Source organism: Lemur catta, chromosome 2, assembly GCF_020740605.2.
Source record: "Lemur catta isolate mLemCat1 chromosome 2, mLemCat1.pri, whole genome shotgun sequence".
NCBI lineage: Eukaryota > Metazoa > Chordata > Mammalia > Primates > Lemuridae > Lemur > Lemur catta.
This window is the reverse complement of record NC_059129.1, coordinates 63,608,746-63,630,182: the sequence shown is the minus strand read 5'-3', so window position 1 is coordinate 63,630,182 and position 21,437 is coordinate 63,608,746. Positions and strand designations below refer to the sequence as shown.

Genomic DNA, 21,437 nt, shown 5'->3' with positions numbered 1-21,437 from the left:
TATTATAGAGGTAAGACTTGAGTGGGGCTTTGAAAAACACATGGACAGCCTAGTACAATGCTGAGTTAAGACTGTGGAGGAAATCTATATTTAAAGCTCAGTTATACCACCTAAGCAAGTTGCTTATTGACTTCAGTTTCACCTCCTCATCTGCAAAATAAGGCTGAATCTCTATTTCGAGAGTAGCTTGCAACTAGCACTGAGCTAGTACATATAGGCTCCATAAATGTAGAGTCTTTCTTCTACTGCCTTCCAGGCAGGAAGAAGATAGACACAAGGCTATCAAGATGCTTGCAAGACCCATCAATGTATACAGGAACTGTTATAAGCAATTTAAGAAATATCAATACACAGGTAACTCTGTGCTAAGAGTCTAAATGAGACTACTTATGTATCAACTACATTCTACCTAAGGCAGAAAGGAATGGGTTGCATATCTAACAGCAGGAAGTTTGATGTAAATTAAATATGTTAAAAAACGGAATTGTTAACTTGAAACTGTATTTAGTGACTTGGGAAAATGTTTTTGTTCTATCATCCACATCACTGTTGCCTTGCCAAGTAAAAGAGGTAACAAGGGACCACAAACATAGTAGTTATTTGACATATAACTACATGATAAATCAAGATAGTGTGAAAACATACCACCACAGATAAAAGTGGAAGTTAACAAGAGGTCTAATTGTAGCCCTTAAAATTCAATGCTGTGATAGAGCCACTATTATGGGTCATTAAACAGAAAGAATGTTACAGCTTATGGGGAAAAATAGCATGTGAAAGTTAGTCTTACAAAAGGACAATTGCACCTATAACACAATAATACTTGAAGCATTTATGGTCAAAATAGAATTTTTTAAAACATCACCAAATATGAAACATTTACTTTCACTCTACCAACAAATATACTCAGAATACTAGAAAACAATACAACATGAAAGATCTCCAAAATCCTAAAAGAAAGTACAGACAACCTGAGAAATCTTGCTGAATTCTTGACAAAGCATCAGAAAATCCAACAGACCATCCAAAATAGTTACTTCAACAAAACCAGTAAAGTCCTTAAAACCTAGAGAAAATTGCTAACTTTAAGATACAATATATTAGAGCTGTACTATAGCTCTAGCAAGTCCATGGTGATGGGCTTCAAAATTTTTATAAGATGCATCTGACCATAAACTATATGTAAGAATACATTTGTATGAAGAATATGTAGAAATGAGAAAATACTACTACCATTAAATAAGACATTAAAAACTGATGAAAGTATAGTTTGAGAGGCTAAACTGGCTATATTTTTTCAAAAAAGAACATTAGGAAAAACTAGAAAATCTCTTACAATAATGCTTAAGACATGGTATTTGAATATACAAATACAAAACCACATCAAAATCCTGGCTAGTATACACTGGTAGAATAAAAAATATAATCTATAATCAAAGAGATTAGGAGAAGATCAGACATCCTTTTAGAAAGAGGTGGTGTATAAAGGGGAAGAAAAGATTAATACAGAGAATAAAATAACTCATACGCTAACAACATCAAAAGGACATGGTTGACTGTGATCAATTCCAGATATATCCCACCGAAGCAAACAAAATTTCTAGTAATAGATATCTCAATGGTACCAAACACTACTATAAAAAAAGTTTCCAGTACAATAAAATCAAGCAAATGAAAAGACAAAGAAGTACAAGAATATCATCCCTAATTAATAAGAGAAATAAGATTTAATAAAATGATATTCTCATCATTCATTCAGGAACGGAAATTCCATAAAAGAATAGTTTCAATGGTTTACAAAACTCATTTATATCTCGAAAAATAACAAAAAGATTTGCATTCAATACAGTACTCATCATCAGTTTACTGATAACTGCTACCTATATATTTTCTTAAGTAAAAAATGAAATCTGATTGGTTTCTGTATCCACTAATAAAAAAACATATAGGATGGATCTGGCCAATTGAATAACATGCATGAGATGCATACAGAGGTGACCATCAATTATTGGACTAGCCACTAACAATAAGTATAGAATGTTAAATTTTAAAAGGAAACCTAAATAGTGCAAGACTGGGACAAAATATGCCTCATATTAAAAAAAAGTTTTCAGTTATTGCAATCTTTAAACTATTTCTACAAAGATCTAATCCATAATTTTAAACCTTCATCAGAATCCCAGTCAATTAATTGCATCTTCAAGAATAATGAATGCCACTGAACTCTATATGTTCATCCATATCAGTATGCAGTTTTACAGCTAAAAGGGATTCTGGAATGTGTCTTTTTCAACCTCCTTGTTTACAGTACCTGAGAGGTTTTCCTGGATGTATTGGGCCCTTAAGGACATTTTCAATCAGGTCACTTAGGTATCATTCAGTAAATTATTAGTATAGTACTAATACAGAGTACTAAATAGTATCCAAGTAGCCTGAAAGAGTTTATGCTCCCCTCAAAATATCACTGAGGGCTAATAAATGGAATTATACTGATAAAGAAGCTGCCACACAGTTAAAAAAAAAAGGTTTAAATATAATTATACCAATAAGGACTGTCACACAGTCTTTAAAAAAAACAATAAAGTGTCAGCAAATATACTGCTTTTTTTTTTTTTTAATGTCCTTGCTTCTTCTAACCAAGTAAACACATCCACTTATCAAATATAAGTTGTGTTACCACGGCTAAGAACAAGGTTAGATAAGAGACAAATGACTCAATCAGAAAACCTACATACAAACAGGAGAAAAAGCTGCTTTAATGCCCAGAAAACTGGGCCAATTACTAATAACTAAAAAGAACTACTGTGAAGTTAATTAAATAAGGGGGAGGGAGGTATACTCTACAACCTTCTGAAATAAACCAACAGTGCTATAAACAAATTAACATTCAGAAGGAGAGTACATTTAGATAGTGCAATCGTACAGATGATAAAGTAACAAACTACACAATTAAACCACAGTACAGAATTCACATAAATACCACCAACAATATATGCAAGACATCAAATTTAAGTTTTAAACAAAAGTGAGAAATTTAAAAAGGCACTTCATATAACAATTAATGGAAACTGTATTTCTCTATACATAGTAACTGCAAGAAATCATATTGTCTCCATATACATTTTATGTCTAGTCAAGAAATAACATTTTGAAGAAAAAGGATCATTAGACACATGCCTTTTCAGAATACCAAATCATTAAACCTGCAATTATTCCAATGCCTCCTAGAAAACCTAGAGGTATTTAAACATCAGAGATTGGTCTAACAGAGTTTTGTCGCAGCCTCTGCATGTGGCAGGTACAATATTAATTCTCTAATTATGAGTTCCATACTCAGACCAAGTCCCCACTTTCAGTTTTATAACACCATCATCATTCAAGTATGCCAGAGAAAGATTTTAAAATAATGAAAAATAAACATGTTATGGATATTGTTTCTTCTGCAATCAAGAAACTAATCTATAGGTACAAACTGTTCCCACTCTACTGCGTTCTGCCCCCATCCTTACTCAACTGTCAAATCCTTTCAGACATTAACTACTTGGTCACCAATTTGATGATTTTCCAAATACCTTTTTACTTTCAAGAAAACTGAATTCTCTGGAGATGCTTGGGCATATCAATTAGAGTAGTTAAGCAATGTTATTTTTACTTCATCATTGAGCAACATAAGCATCACAAGAGGAAAAGAGAATAGTAATGTTGTCTTAGAAATATTTAAGATAGGAGCTGCACAACAATGTGAATACAGTTAACACTACTACTGTACACTTAAAAATGGTCAAGGTACTAAGTTTTATGTTTAACCACAATTTAAAAGTGGGGGAAGAGGAATATGTTAAGCAGATGTGCCAAAGTAGTTTCAGAGAATCAAGTTTTCAAGCATCATTTATTTTGGCTTACTTTTTAGAGAATAAGGGTATTTCAAAAATCACCAAGTTTGTGACATACCATCTAATTCAGGGAAGGTAAAGGGAAGAAATGGAAAAGTGGGAAGAGTTTGAAGTTGCCTTAGCTAGTCAGGAACACTTACGTGCAGCCACATAAAATTTTTCCAAGGTCTCTCTATCCATTGAGTTCTCTACTGGATAGTCCAGTAGAGAAAACTAGTGTGCCAATGTCAAGGGCACGTGGTACTGCCTGATTGGTGCAGTACACATTATGAGCTACAAAAATCTATGTATGACTTCTTAGGCCTTTGCTCTTTTCAGGTAACTGATATTCTTCTAGAGTTAGTTTGAAAGACATTTTGTAGAGCATTGGCATGGACCCAAAGAATTGGAAATAAAATTTTGTGTAAAATATAGAAAAATAAGGTAAATATTACCTCTAGATATGACTTGGCTAAATTTGCAAAATTATCTCCTTTATCAAGATTAGTTCAGGTTCAATCTACAAATAGGGCAAACAGGACCAATATAGTAACCTTAAATTATCTGACAATATAAAATAACTTCTTCCAAGGAAGGAAATTTGTGCCTTCAACCTCTATAGCACAAATAGGAAGAGGAAGAAAAGTAGATTTAAAAGAGTGCAGGATATGGTTATGATGGGGAGAAGGAATGATCTTCTAATAAACCATTAAAAATGGGGCAGAAGGGAAAACATCAATCACCACTGTGCAAGAACTACAGCAAGAACAGAAACCACATAAACCCTACAACAGTGCTATATTACACTAACAGTATACTCAAAACACCTTGATCAAGCAGATGAAAAAAGGCAGAAGTTACAGAATTATAAGTCTGTCAATTAAAAAAAAATTTTTTTTGGCTGTCAGTCAAATACTACTAGGTGATGTATTCAGACCCCTCAAACTTGACATTTTCTCCATTTCTGAAGTCATGCTGTAAAGACAAGGATCTAAGGGCTGATCTACCATACAGCCACTACCTTGAGATTAAAGAGAAGATACTGCAGGATATATAATTGAGGTATCTGCTGCCAGTTCCAGTATGATGGAAAACTATTATTGGGACCAATTGAGAGCAAAAAGATAAGTCGTCTCTTATGTTAAGAGTCTGACTAATTAACCAAGAACATGTCACTGAAGTCTTGATTTCAGCCTTTCAAGGAATCATTAATGGATAATCATCACTGAACAGATATCCAGAAACTGAACTATGTGGCTTGTTCTCTTCACTACATCCACAGTTACGTTTTAAATCTTAAAGATTTCTCAACAAAATCTAGATCGATGGCACCCTATTTATTACAATAAGGGGACCAGATTGTCAGGCATGTTTGGAATTCTTGCCAGTTCAGATTTGCATGCCTGGATGGTGTGAATAACATCCTTTATTTCCAGGGCACTGATGTGCATATCTTTTTTGTATTTAGAGTGTGATGCATTATCAAGCTCAAAAGAATTAACTGTTTAAGAAGGTAGGTTTAAGAAGGCCATCTTGGTGAAAGGCCCAGGTCACTGCGAGAGACTACCATCACTGGGTCTCACAGCTTGCTGATACGAGAGCTTGATAGGTCAAAGATTATTAGGATTGATGACAATAAAGAATTCTTTCACATGTAGCTTCATGCGTGGTGACAGTATGGTGGCCCATCATATTTTTGATGAAGACAGTTGCTGTGAAAATTTCTACAAAGATGTCACAAGTAGGAAAGTCTTTTTCCAGCTGGTGTCCACAGTAGACCTGTGACATCTAGCCATTCCCAGTGGAAGCAAACTGGATTTGGCAAAATTTTACTTGAATTCCAGTTGACACAAAGCCTCATGGCTGATTCTGAAGTCTCATAGAGCTTGATAGTATGAACTCTGGGTGAGCTGATCACTTTGACATAAAGAGATTGCTAACAGATTTGTCATTTTGTGAAGATGTGTGAAGCTGAAGCCATAACAAGGAAGCACTGATGACCTAAAAATTGAAGGATTTACCTCTGGTCTTAGCAAACAGAGATCCAGTAGTAGGTTACTTCTAGATCCAGCATCTGCCAGTCCTCAGTTTGCCAATAAGATTTTCCTGAGGAACAAACCTATATATTTTTCTTTAATCACAAGAGGATTCAGATTCCTGAGTGTCCTCCTCTGGACTTATTTCGGACCAGAAATAATGAACAAACCTTTGTCCAACTCTCCTTACAAGAAAGTCTCCACTGCTCACTTGGCCAAGAAAGTGTAAGTCTTTTTATCATATACTTCATTCCAAAAGTCTAGAATTCAAATACCAGCTGTGATCATTCCAGACATGCATTCAGTTTTTGAGATAACCTCCTTACCTACAGATCTTGTTTGTGAATGAACAAGTAAAACAGTTAAGATCTTGGATGACTAGTCTGCTGAACACGAACAGGTTACTAATTCTTGTACCCATGGCGTTCTGGAGACTCTCCCTTCTTTCTGTATCTATAAGGGTGGTTTCGGGGTTTGTACCAATCCCCTCTAGAGTATCCCCTATTGTGATAATGTGCTTTCTGATCATGACCATAAAAATATCGATGCTGGTTATAGTATTTACTGTGATCTTTATAGTCATTTTCTTTTATACTGTTTTCTTCTGCAATAACAGCTTTCACATCTTGTCCAAAAAGGGATGTACCATCAAAGGGCAAGTGTGAGATCTTCTCCTGGGTTTTCTTAGTGAGAGATGTAAGTCGGAGCCAGGCCTGCCTTCTGTAGTCTATTGCCATGGCCATAACTCTGACTACAGAGTCCATTATGTCCCTAGTTGTACAAAGCTGCCAAAGGCCTGCATCCATACCATCAGATATTATACACCTTGCTTTTCCACGATCAAACTCTGGGTCATGGACCAGATCTTCCATGTCTTCCCAGAGTTTACGCTGGTATTGAGTCATATAGGCCATGTAGCTAGCAGCTCTGGCTGCAATGGAGGCAGCATGGTAAAACCTACAACCCATGACCTCCATTTCTTTTGAGGTAGAATCTAGAGGGGATGTTGTGTTTCCTCTTTTACTGTGTTCTAATGCTTCTACAATGGGGCCCTCAGCTGGTGGATTTGGTTGAAAAGGAGAGGTGTCCTTGGCCACAGGATATACCCTATGTCCCATGAAGGAAGAAGGATGGCAATCAGCAGGGTCTTTAAAAACCTCAGTGGTGGCAATTCTCAGAAGAGGATGCAGTGGAGGAACCAATCGTTTTTTAGAGGTCACACTATCAGGCTTCCCTTCACACGATTCTGCTTCAGATTGTAATGTCACCCTCTTTATAACACCTCTTTGTTCCATTCTCTTCAAAAGACCTGTGAAACTAGATTGGCTGGGATCAGCTGGCTGCCCTTTGTCATCAGCTGATGGAGATTTGCAATCTGTTTCTTCTTCAACTGTGGATAAATTTTCCTCCTTAGAGGTAGAGATGTCCCAAGGAACTGAAGAGTTCTCACTTGGCCTAGAATGATGAAATCTAAAACAGCTCCTGGACTGCAGATCACGTATCACTCGGGACATCTCAGCCACTTGTGTTTGGAGATAGAGGATGGCATCCTGTCCATTCTGTGAAGCTGAAGAAGATTCTATAGGTAAATCTTCCTTGACCTCATAAGAGGTCAAAGATTCTTGGGGGACCAGTAGTGGAGAGGAAGGCAGTGTCTGATAATTTTGTGATGATTTAAGTGTCTCTGTCTCAGAAATCTTAATATCTGAATTATTTTGATCATTTTTCTGGTTCTCCAATGGGTTCTCAACAGAGGAAGGTTGAGAAACTATCCTTTGTGGACTGCTGGAGCAACTCCCAGAGGAGGAGCTGCTGTCTCCAATGGGAAGAGGAACACTGCAGCTAGAGCACATTTCTGGACGATGATTCTCAGAGGATGGCACCTTAGATTCAGGCATTCTCTGGGTTATCCACATGAACAAGAAAACCAAGGAAGAAAAAAAATATGCTTTTAATATGTTAACTTTCAAGTGCAGAGATGCATGTCCAGTAAGTAGAACTCAATTTTTAAATTATTATAATTAACAGTGAATGATGCAATCCACTAAAGGTCAGCAAAGCAATCACAGAAGTCAAATCCACAAGCTTCATTACCCCAAAGACCCAATATCAACTACTGGCATTAGTCTGGGACTCTGTTTATGAAAAAGGAGAAAGTAAAAATAAGCTCAGGTCAAGTAGTGCTATTCTGCCCTGCTGTTTGGTCCCATGCTAGGATAAGAACAAGGTGGTGAAACTACTGGTAATAACAATTAATAAAAGAAAAAAATTCCATTCAACATATGTATGTCAACAAGTGGATACTAGTGATGGCAGAGAGAACTTCAGGAAAATTCCACTAAGAGGAAAAAAATATCTAAAACTCATTTTTAAATCCCTTTAAAAATTTTGTCATTCACCCTCCATGAATAACAAAACTTTCAAGTTTTACAGTCCTACTTCATAGTTTGTAGTTACTAAGGAGCTTACATATTTGTTACCTCATTTCATCCTCACAACAACCCTGTGAGGTAGGTATTATTCTTATTTGATTAAAAAACTGAGGTTAAAAGGTTAATTTATCCAAAGTCACGGAATTAATAAAGAGTAAAGCTGGAACTCAAATCCAGATATTTTGATTCCATGTCCAAGTCTCAATCCCCTGTATCATCAAGCAAGAAGCTCTCTATCCACTTTGAACAAGAGCCAGGAGTTCTTTAACACATTAACTGCCATATGAGTTGTATTTAACTCATGCTAGTTTTGAGCTCAGGGCCTCATGAAGCAAAACCTAGGCAAAAACCCTGGAGTTCGTTGATGAAAATCTTGTTCATGTTCTTACTGTTATAATTAATGTTGGCAATTTAATTCTAAAATCATGGATTACATGGGTAGAAGTCAATAACAAATTTTTCATTAAATTAGAAAGGATTGTTTTGTTTTCAAAGTTTTTATTCTATTTTCATAATAAAACACCGTGGCCCCAAGGAAAAAATTTTTTTCCCAGTATGGCAGCCAATGTGTTAATCCAACAAGAAAACAGCCCATGAACAGAAGTTTGGGCTAAGGCAAAGACAAATGAGAAGCAAGATTGCTACAAAGGGCTGAACTAGTTCAATTCTCTGAGTAAGGTAAGTACTGGTTTAAGGGTCAAACCTACAACCAGTAAGGTGAGATAAATAACTCCAAATATGTGGGGTGAAAGAGGAGGTTAAAAGGATGATCACTGAAGTAATACATCACCTATAAACCCTTCCCCACATTCCATTTCCTAAAGGATCATTACATATCATTTCTTCCAAGATAAAACAAATTTTCTGTGGCCACATGATTCGGGATGAAAAGGAACCAGTTCTATAGGGTACCTGTGGAGAGTATAGGAAAGGAAAAACAAAAGAGGAGCCAAAAAGCCTGCAGTTTTTGTTCCATTTCCCTTTTATCAGATATCACCTTTAAGGCTTAAAAATTATCTTATCATTCTCAAAGAAGAGGAACAAAATTGGAAGTAGACGTTCTGGGCAAAGGACCGCTTGGACTATCTATTACGGCCCATTCTAACAGAAATGGGCCATTCTCTGAAGCACTATAGCTCCTAAACACAGTCACCATTGATTTGATAACTCTCTTAACAGAGTATTAACTGATACAAGTAAAGAAATGCAAATCAAATGTAATGTACTTACATGACTATGAGAGGTGCTAGGCTCTTCATCATCACTGCTGACCAGATCAATGTATTCAAGAACAGGTCTTAATGGTCCTTCCTATAAAAGAATTGAGCAAATTTACAAGTCATGAACATTTATTCAAACCAAACTACCATTTAAAGCAATTAGTATTTGTTTTGGTTGAGACTGGCAAGAATATCTCTGAAGAGGAAGGCTTATGGAAAATAACCAGAAAAAAAACATTCAGAAATAAGAAATATTAAAGCCTAAACGGAAGACCATAACCCCTGTAGAGTATTAGGGCCACATCAATTGCTTAGGAAAGGCAAATTAATACAGGAACAGTACTACAAGGACACAGATATTACTACCCAATTCTTTTCGGCTGGGATGGCTATCAACAGTCTGTTACAATATCCAAGCTCAAAACATGGTGTCTCTGACTAATAGTGTGGCTTCATCTCCCACCCCTATGGAGTCAATAATCTTCTCCATTCTGTCTTTCCATCCATCCATGCTGATTTCCTCATAAACCAGGCCTTCAATGCCAGGCTTAAAAGCCCAGATTTTATTCAACAGGAAAACACAAATCAATAAATAATACTAAGATAAGAATAACATTATGAGAGCTGTGCTTCAAGAAGATTAATCACCCAGAAGAGTATGGAGAATAAGGAAAGTTGGATAACTAATCAATACAGACACATAATAATGAAGAACTAATAGTGGCGATGGCAAGAAGACTACAGTAACACATATACAAGACAATATGAGTAAAATGGAAAACTAAAAGACTGGCTACTAAAAAACAACAAAAGCAAGGAGCCACAGTGGTCTCAGGGGTTTGAAACTCAGGTGACTAGAATAATATTAATACCATTAGTATAAATTTGGCATACAGAAACAAATTTGATATTCTTTTGGACATAATGAGCTTAACCATCAGTGGTACACAGTAGCTACCTAGCAGACAGCTGGAAATCCAGGCCTGTAATCTGGGAGTATGAACATACCTGAAAATACAGATTTGGGAGTTGCTCCCCTAGATGACTACAAAACTCTAGAACTAAACTGAAACTATGATATTGCCTCAACAAAAAGCTGTCAATGCCAAATGTGACCAAAAACAATGAGCACCAAGAAAATGCTACCAAATTTGGCAACCAGACATTTTAAGGTGCCTTTGAGAGAGCAATTTTCAAGAAAAGTGAGCATAGAAGCCAGGCTCTAAAAAATTAAGTGGAGAATGAGGCTGAAAAGGCTATTAGCAAAGATTATTCTTTCAGGAAATCTAGTATGTTGAAAATGAAGAGAAAGGAACACAGGAGAAGAGATATAGCTGAGGGAAAGATTTTTTAGGATGGGGAAAGTTGACTATAAGGGGCAAAAGCTAAGGCCTAATTAGTGATCCCCTTCCCTGGAAGAGCCATCCAGTCTAAAAAATAGCTTCTTTCTCCCCTACGCTATAACCTCTGTCCAACCAGGAAATTGCTATCCTTTAGGGGTAGTGATCTAGACACCAAGATAAAACCAGAGGGCAAAACTTCTGGGTAGGGATCTGTAATAAAGGTATCAGGACTTTTGTTCAAGCTATAAAGATGGAAATAAAAAAAGGAACAGGGAAACAGATACTCTGCTCAGATAGAGCTAAATCACCTATTTTAAGAATCAAAACTACCCCTATTATTAAGATTGTCAAAATCCTATGTTCAACCCAAGAAGAATGTAAACGAAATAAAAATGTAACAGCTTTTCACACTGATACAATCACTTTAGTTTACTCTCTTCAAGAAATGTGCAGTAAGGAACCTCTATTACAGGCCCAGAGAAATAGAAAACCAAGAAAACCTTCAGGTAACCAGAAATAAACAGAAGCAGGAGCAGAGTTCCCATAAACAGCCAGTAGGTAAGGAAAAGAGGGAAATAAGGAAGGTGACAGAACATAAGGCAAAAAGGAAAATGGGCAGGAAAAAGCATAATGATAAGGAAAATGGTCACAAATACGATTAAAAAGTAGCTGCAGAAATAGCAGAAAGGGCAAGAATATGGACAGTTGAGACAAGACTACCATAAATTTACTACTGTAGTAAATCAACAGACTGATAAGCAACCATTTTTGAACTACAAAAGAACAACTCCACAATACACACTAAGAATAAAGAAGAATCAAGATAGAAAATCTAAAACTGAGAAAAAGCAAAAGTCATTTAGAACATTTATCCATAAGTAACGTGCACTTTAGTTGATTTTCACAGTGGATATGAAAAAACTTTCACTATAATGAATTTAAGGAATGAAAACATTCAGTACACCATTTATTTTACTACTAATCAATAACATTTACTTGAGTCCTGTACCATTCATTGTGCTAAGCTTTTCATGTACATTATTTCATTTAATTCCCACAATTGCTTTACATGGTAAGATATGAATTATTAATATTACTATTTTCCCATTTAACAGATGACAAAACTGAATGAGATAAACTTGGGTCTCTAAACACACAATGGCTCTGTGGTCACTATAATTCTGAGGTAGTTAAAAGGAAACACTATTTTCAAATCAATGATTATTACCTAAGTTTATGAGAACACATTTTCTCTTCCTTCCATAAGAGAAAAAGGACTGCCTGCCACTACCCCTACCTCTGAATATTTCTTAATGTTGACCAAAAATAAGTTACCAATTCCTCAAAAGAAGTAATGTTTACATAATACAAATAAAGAAAAAACAACAAACCTTTATCTTTAACAAATATAAATGCACGTGGCCCTCCAATTACAAGGGATTTTATTTGAATTAGCTCTATCCATCAACTAGTAAACAATCATTCTCCTCCCCTCTTGTACCAATAACAAAAAAATCAAAGATTCCACTCCCAATGTCACACAATTTAGGGGCACGGGCACAGGCACATGCACAAGCATGGAAAGACAGTTTAGGAACACGACTGAATTAATATTCTAAGTTTAAAAAATAAATTTTAATGAAATAAAAGGCTTTCAATCCTGTTATTTAGAAAACTAATTCTCAAAGCAAAAACACCAACTTCCTACTAACTGGAAAGAGAGTCAGTACACCAAATAGGGTCTATTAAAAAAAGCAGTTTACTACAAAGAATTCTCCAAAACAAAGAATACGGATTTGAACATAAATCCAAAAACCTAATCTAAACCCCTAAATACCTCATGTTTCTTCCTATCTAGGGAAGTAAAGGACATACTTTACTTCTGTGGTCCTGCCCAGCTGAAAAATTTCAAATGGTTCTTAACTGCCTATTTTATGGTTCAAATTTAGTCCAGCATTAAAGATCTATGCCATCTGGCACATCCTTCCCTCTCCCACTTAAAAAACACCTTATCTTCCAGAACTATACATAACCCACTCTGCTTTCCCACTTTGAAACACTTTGAAACAAGGAAGTTTCTGATACTCAAAATGCCCTTTTAAACACATACAAATACTAACTACTACTTACAGCAGAATGATAAACTGCAAGTCTTATGCCCTGTTTTTATAACACTATGTACTTTTTATAAAAGAACTTTCTACCATCTATAAGAACTATTTACATACTTCTCATCTCCTATCTCATTATCCAAACCAAAATACTGATACTTAAAAGTAGGATGTATTTCAAATTAATCTTAATAGCTCTAAGGTACTTAAATCATGGCATTTCATATTATGAGCCTTAACACTACTTTTATTTAGTGAACAAATTACAGCCCCAGGATATCCAGCCAAAAGACACTCTCATTTTTTGTCTGACTCCCTTCTACTGCAGCTACAGTATTAATACTCCACTTAGGTGCTCCTGAAGTTATATGAAATTCTATCTTGATTTCCTTGACTATTCCCACACTTGCAACAATTCCACACCATATCAATAATCTTGGCTCTCCTGTGCTATCAAGATTATGACAGGTTCCCTCAGAAGTTTTTTTGAACAATCACATTATCAGCTATTAGCTAAAATAGCTTTTCAGAAATAAATCAGATAAAATATCTGTAGTTTCAAATAATGACATAAAGATGATAGTTGAATAAAAAGGTTCATTTTACAAAACTAAAAAGAAAAGGTGAGTAACAGATGTAAATGAAAAATTTTTGTTACGGTAACATTCTGTTTCTTGATTTGGGTGCTGTTTACACAGGTGATTGACTTTGCAAAAATTGATTAAACAATATGCTTTTGAATATGTACTTCTATATGTTATATTTCAATAAAATTTAAATGAAAAGGCTCATTTTTGCACCTCCACATCTATGCCATTCCTTTACTTCAGACACTGTGTTTAGTTTCAGGCTCTGTATTTGGCAAATCACAAAGTAACTGCTATGCCACCATGTGGATTAAAGGTAGGAAAATTAGATTAATAAGGGCTACGATATCTAAACCACAGTAAATCAAAAAGTGATATCATAATGCTCTTTTTGAAACTGAAGAATTCAAGAATAGAACTGTATTTCATTTGTATTGCCTAAACATTACTTGGAGGAGTCACGCAATAGGACTAGGTTAAAGAGAGGAGAAGACTGTGCCTCTGAATGTATTTTAAAATAGAATTAAGCCACCATTAATTGTCAATTAAGTGGTACCACCAAAAGGCAAAGGCAAAATTTTTAACAGGCTTCTACTAGTATTGTGATTGTGCTTAAAGCATATAGTTCACTTCTCTATTTAGAGCTGTCAAATCTTTGAACCTTTATTTGGGAACAGGGATAAATATAAGAGGTTGTATTAAGTTGACTATACATTGATTGTACATTCCTTATTCTTGATCCAAAGACAGAACCGATTCTCCACATTTACAATAAAATTTAAATTAGAAGACTACTTTTCAATCTCAGCTGGACGATTCTTCAAAAAGTGTGTCATTCCTTTTATTTCCACCAAACATAATCAATAAAAATACCGGTCACAAACATACAAAGCTTCAGGAAGAACCTCAAGTACTTGCCCTAAAGAGCTATAGAATCCTGTTATCAAACATACTTCAGGTCGACAGTGAAGAAAGAAGCAGGATAAAATCCAACCCCACCATCCACCCCACATGCTTAAAAGTTAAAAATAAGTACAATATACACTGGCAGTGGGGAAGAAAGCCAAGAAAATCTTGTGAAGGCCTTTACACAGACCCGTACACCACCATACAACAGTGTATCACCACAATAGCCCTAATGTTGGTCATGACATTGTTTAATAATCAGTTTTACATAGTTGCCCAAAACCACCACAGATACACACCAGATGGACACTCAAAAAAAAGATATACAGCTTTCATATCAAACTGCAACTAACTACATGATTCCAAAAGAGTAGTTTGGGGCAGAAATATTCTCTAGTTACCAAAGACACCACTTCAAGCAGAGCCTTTCTAAAACTTTACCAGTTATGTTTTCAAAACCAACACGCTACAAATTGTGCTTACAAATCCATAGGTATCTACATTTGTTCCAAAATGAAGATTCCTAGGCCCCACACAGAAATTCTGATTCAGGAGGTCTGGAGTGGGGCCCAGGAATCTGCCTATTTACGCTTACTAACGCAGTGAATAAACAGAAAAATACACCATGTTCCTCGTGATGCAGTATTCTTCATTGAGAGCATCAATTGTTGTACTATGTATGTCAAATCATAATCATCTCAGAGCTTAATAAAGTCTTCACGCTATTTGCCTTCATTTTGTGAAGCAACATAATGCTAAGATTTTGAGCTCTTGCAACCCTTCTTGTTTCCTACCTCCTTCCTTATCAAAAGCAGCCCTTTCCTCCGTGTCACCTGTTAGAAGACACCCTTGCCTCAGTTCAAAACAGAGTCTGAGACCAGAATGTTGTCTTAGGTATAAAATGGCTCTAAATGAAGGCCTGAGACTCCTGATTACGTGCACCACACGTACGTGTGGCCAACCTCTTTGTGATGGCTACGGTGGTGGCTCAGATACGTTTGGGGGTGAATTCCCCAATGCTATGCCATGCTCCACAGCGTCTGGTCCATATCAGACATGCACAAGTATTTGTTGAATGATGAACGACCAGGTGAGGTATCATTACATAATGGCTTACCACAGTCTTTCACTGGGGAAAACCGATTATCAGTTGCTACTTACACTAACAAACTGAATGTCATCTTCATTTTCATCCGTTGTTGATTCAGATGCCTCAGGCCCAGCTGGAGGGGCAGATTCTATTATCTATAAAAATAAGCCAAAACATGCTTATCTATTAAGCCACGGACTTGTAGGAACAGATTTTCTTTTCCAAAACGAACGAGTCAAACAAAGGCTCTCGAGGAAAACTAACCGAGCGCAATTTCACGCAAACCCCACTAAGAACAGAACTCGATGGAGCCCGGTTTGGCCACGGCGTACGTGGAGCTGCAGAGACGGACCGTTCAAGGCGAGTCACCAGCCTCTCACAATTCCCCTACCTACCCCAGAAGGAGGGGTGTAGGCTCCTTCCTGAAGGGCAATCCTGCCTTAAAATGTCGCTCCCACTGGCAGAGCAGCCTCACCGAGGGACGCCCGGGCCCGCGCAGGGGGTCGGGGGCGGCCGGGCGGCCATTGTTGCTGCCGGTTCCTCGCTCGGACACGCACCAGGCCCGAAAGCGGGGCTCGGCCCCCGACGCCCAAGGAATCGCCCCGAGCCCGCGGCCGAGCACTAGGCCCCGGACCGCAGAAAACACAAAACCCTTCGTGGCTCGACCCTGAGGACGCCAGGCCCCACGCTCGACTACTCACCTCCGGCCCCGGGTCTCCCATTTCTCCGACGGCCTAACTGACAGCACCGGGCTCCTGCTGTCCCGGCCGCCGTCACCGCCACGACTCCCCTTCCCGCCCCTGCACCACCTCGCGCTACCGCGACCCGCCCCTGCGTGAGCACCGACGCCACCGGCAGAGAGACGCAAAACCGCTTCAAAAGGAGGAACTGCCCTCACTGGCCCGCTACTCCCCGGAGCCTCTTTCGCGCACTCTTGGCCTTCCCTCCCCTCACCGCGTAGCATCGTGGGAATTGTAGTTCCGGTCGGCCCCCAAACCGCCCAGCGCCGGTGTAAAAACGAGCGGAAAAGGACCCCGAGCGAGAGCGCATGCGTCCCGCCAGGCTGACGCCAGCTGCAGTTCGCGCAGCAGGGGGCAGGCCGGGGCTTGTTGCTAGGGGTGTGCAGGGCGGGCGGCGGAGGGATGTGGCGGAGGGTCTTGCGTTGGTTTTGGTGAGGTTGTGGCAGCAAAGCTCACTGATTTTTCTGTTTTAGCCCCGAAGGCTGGTGGTGGGAACTAATTTCTCTGTTTTCTTTTCTTTTTTCTTGTATTTATTTATGTTTGAGGAGAAGGACTAGCTGAATTCTAAAATCAGGAAATGATGTAAAGCGCCCTTACATTCCTCACTGCTTGGCCAGGTTCAGTCTCACAGCCAGTATTAATACACCCGAGGAGGAAAACTGAGGGAGCCCGGGCGTTGGCCTGCAGAAAAGTGGCGAAGGTAGAGTCCAGGATCCAATAGAAAAGAGCCAAGGCCTACCTAACTTCATCACTAAACCTTAGACCAGTAATATTAAAATATACGGGCGGTCCCCGGGTTACAGAAGAGGTATGTTCCTGAGAACGTCTTTAGGTCGGATATTTGAGTAACTCGGATTTCTGATGAAGAGCACATACACAGTGATAATAACAATCCTATAATGGCTCATGTGGTAAATAATAATACCCCTGTACTGTAATAATAAGTTACAGAAACTTTTGTGCTATTTCTTTTAATTCAAACAAACAGAACGTAAAAACAAACTCATAGAAAAAGTTTAGGAGATAGGAGAAATGTAAATTATTAAATTTAATATTAAAAGTTAACACCTAATGCTGCATCAATGCTAGGCTAATAGGAATGTTACATTTATTTTGATCTAACCAAATCAATAATCTTTCCATTTCAATAATTAACCCACTACACTGCTTAGTAATAATTGCTCTTTTCATTGGCACACTGCCTTTCAGATGTTCCATTCTCACTTTATCCTTTATAATTGTTCCAATAATTGAGTGATTGCTTCCCCAATGAATGATGGCATCTGGCCTTTTTCCAAACACTTAATTATTTCTACTGTCACTTCCGTTGTAATTACCTTTTTCTTCGCTGCAGGCTCACCTAGACTTACAGTGGACTTTTCCTTTGGAGGCATGCACGGTCATGGGGGTAAACACAGACTCATAAAATAGAATTTAAAAAGTTCAGATGAAAGTTATGCTGTGCAAAAGTGACCATATAAACAATGAGACTAGCCACTAGCATACGGATGCTGTGCCAACAAACCTCTTATGCCATGTGGGTTTATTTAGATGTGCAGAAGAAACTAGTTCCCAAATTATTAATTATAAACTATTCTTATGGGGAGCCTGTACATAAGTACAGAACACCGTAAGTCAGGTCATCTGTAACCTGGGGACTCCCTGTACTTTTTCAATATACCCTACTAAAAGAGAAATAAGGCTTTTTTAAAAAACACACCAGTAGTTGTCAATACAATTTTTAAAATATTTAAGTGAGAAAATTCTTTTAATCTTAGATGCCTGATTTTGCCTGTGCAAAACTACCATCTGATTGCCAATGCCTATGCTAATTATTGGATATTTCCTGCATTTCCACTAAGTGCTTTATGACTTCAGTTGCTCTTCCACCTAGTAAGTTTGAGAATTATGGAGGTCAGTAGAGAATGAGAGAGCTGACTGGTGAGTTCTTCAAAAGCTGTATGTAAATGAAATATTTCTAAAACTTTTAAATGTGTAGGCAAAATTTGTATTTAAAAGACTGTTCTAATGTGCTGGTGACAGTTTAACATTTAATCAGCTGCAGGTAGAAGTAATGGGTAAAACTCTTAGAAAACAAATAAGCAGTAGATGGCTAGAGCTAAAAAATGCTCATACCATTCAATTAAGTAATTGTAGTTGCAGGGATTTATCTTGAGATTATACCACAGGTTTGTTTATAATAGCAAAAGTTGGAAAACATTTAAATGTCTAATTATTGAGGAATGGAATGTTTAAATTTTGGTATGTACCCTACCAAGATCCCAGCAGGGGTGGGAACTCTGTTGCCACAAAGCCACATGTGGCCCCCCAGATCACCAAGTGTGGCCCCTTGACCAAATCCAAACTTCATAGAACAAATCCCTTTACTAAAAGGATTTATTCTATAAGATTTGGAGGCAGTCAAAAGGCCTCCCTAAAGGATCCAGAAGGCCACAGGTTCCCTAGTCTGCTAGGCGTGTTTTATCTCCATTGTAAATGTTTAACCATTTCTAAATGCATATTTTTCAAAAATGCAAAAGATATACTGGATCATTAGAAGCCATGTCAAACCCACTAAACAAAACAAACCTGAAATAGGAAACCTACTTAAATATGAATAGTGATTTATTTTTTTTCTGGATAGCTGGACTATATGTTTATAAGAAAATCCTTTCAAGCCCACCAATAGAAGATTACAAACATGCTTGTAGTCCCACAAAGTCAAGTTTATTCAGCTTAGGGAAAAAACATAAGCAAAACATAGGAATCTTTCAATTTTAAGAAGTTAAGAACAGATTGGTTTGGGTGATTTTAAGGCCAGTCTTGTGAAGTAGGGAACTGGTTAGAACTGGAAGCAGCAGAGTTGTTTGCTGATTGGTTCAAGGTTCAAAATGAACACTTTTAACTATGGGGAAATGTTTTTTGTGTGATTGAGGAATTTTTTATGTCCTATTTGGGCTGTGCATCCATTATTTTGCCTTATGAGTTAAGATTTTAAAGAAAGCCCATCATTGGGTTTGATAACTCCACTAATTTAATTCTCTTAGACTTTGTCCTAAGTGACATCATAATAGATTTCTAGATGTACATGAGCAATATTAGGTTGATATTTTTCCTTCAACTCAGTATGTATCAAAGAAGTCTAGGCTTCAATGTTAGTTCTGTTTTTATCAGTTCTCCACTGACTTTCTTACTGTTTTTATTGAATAATTATTTATAGAACCATCTGTCTGAAGATTAGATGCTCAGCAGCATTTAAGACTCTGAAGACCTGGTGCTTGATCAAGAGGCAAGTTAAATGTATCAATAAATTTCAAACCCCCATTAAGAATAATTATTTCCCAATTTCTGATAAAATAAGAAATAGATCTGTAGGCATTTATTCCAAAACAGAATATTCTTCAGGGAAGAAAAGAGCTCTTAGGAATCACGTGTCATAGTCATTGCCTGGGAGTTATGACAGCAAAACACAGAGCATTTTGGTTTTGAAAGAGTACAAAGGACTAGCCCATAAGGAAAAGAAGCCTGTTAGAGCACAGGACAAAAGAAGGTGTCTCATTTGTACAGTTGGTTTGTTCATAAGTGTAAGTTGCTTTTCTCATTAGAGCAAGCTGCCATAATTACTTAGAATATGGACATTCTCCCTTTCAGGTAAAATGCATTTGCCTTTATGAGTAAACTGATGACAGTAGCTTTTGATGCTATTATATTACATGTTGTGAATAATTTGCAAAACTTCCCGTCCCCTCTCTAGAAATACTTGCAGTATCACAGTGTACTATATTTGGATCAGATTAATACTATTCATCCATGTCAGGCCACTGAACAGAACTACTAATGCTTCCATTTGTGGTGGATCACGAGAGGTTTGAAAACACTGTGGACAACCAAAAGTATTACAACTGGTTTGTATTCATTAAAGGAACTGGTCTGTAGCACGGTAAGTAGGTAAGTAGGTATAATTATAATGATCTTATGGCAGGTTACACCTACCTAAACTTTTTTATAATAATCTACATGTTAGAATAGTTGTCAAAATTGATTTACTACAGAGCACTTAAGGAGGAATTGAAGGCAGGTATAACTAATATTTGTTTCTTCCTATGAGCTAAAGAAGAATAAAAAATTCTAAGCAGAAACAATATCATAATATCATAATATGATTTCACACTTACAGAAAAATTCCAAGAATAAAATTTGTTTTATTATGTTCTCTGTCTACACATACAGCAACATATGTATACCTAGTTTTTTCTGAATCATTGGAGAATAGGTTGAATGTATCATGCCTTCTTATCCCTTAATATTTCATTGTGTATTTCCTAAGAACCAGGATTTTCTTTGACATAGCCATAGTACTATTATCAAAATCTGTAACTTTAACATTGATAAAATACTTTTTTCTAATTTGCAGTCCTTATCACATTTGTCAATGATCCAAATTCAATATCCAGTCTAGGATCACATAATGCATTTAGTTATTATGTTTCTTCATTCTTTAATTTGGAATTGTTTTTTTAGCCTGTCATTGTGATACTGATCTTTTTGAAGGGCAAAGCCACTTATTTTATAAAATGTTCCTCAATTTTGGTTTGTCACAGAATTACCTTGTGAATAGATGCAGTTTATACATTAACAGACAAAATATTATAAGTGACATTGAAGTGTTTTAGACTATCACATCTAGAGGCACAAGATAGCTACCTGCCCCTCATTGAAGATATTAGTTTTAGTCATTGGGTCAAGGTGTCATCAAGGATCACCACTACATAGTTATTATTTTTCACCTTAAAACTAATAAGCAATCTTTGGGGATATACTTTCATACTCGGCAAACATCATGGTCCTCATGAAACTTTTGCCTTAGATACAGTATCTTCTGATGATTTTTGCTTATACCAATTTTTACTGTGATGGTTGCAAATGGTAACTATCCAACACTTTCTCGCAACATTTTTCAGTTGGTATTTTTCTGTAAGACAGTCTTGCCTTGTCCCTTATTTTTAAAAATTTATTAGAAGTATGAACTCATTGATCATGTAATTTTTGTCAATTTAAAAAATAGTTTTAGAAAATAATGACCAAAAAAATCCCAAATTA

At 37.0% G+C, this 21,437-nt stretch overlaps 1 protein-coding gene across 2 annotated transcripts in view; it reads right to left on the bottom strand.

The window, feature by feature from the left end:
- The window catches only part of ZNF451 (zinc finger protein 451), a 68,408-nt gene extending 51,847 nt beyond the window's left edge, over positions 1-16,561 (bottom strand). The window contains exons 1-4 of one of the 2 annotated variants that reach the window (XM_045543792.1): positions 16,299-16,530; positions 15,669-15,752; positions 9,571-9,651; positions 5,290-7,809 (exon numbers count right to left, since the gene is read on the bottom strand). In XM_045543792.1, the coding sequence (XP_045399748.1) occupies positions 6,313-7,809; positions 9,571-9,651; positions 15,669-15,752; positions 16,299-16,319 (1,683 nt within the window). In that variant the 5' untranslated portion in view covers positions 16,320-16,530 and the 3' untranslated portion in view covers positions 5,290-6,312. Of the gene's footprint in view, positions 1-5,289; positions 7,810-9,570; positions 9,652-15,668; positions 15,753-16,298 lie in introns of those variants that run through there. The other variant, XM_045543790.1, reaches the window with a different exon arrangement.
- Positions 16,562-21,437: the final 4,876 nt, after the last annotated feature.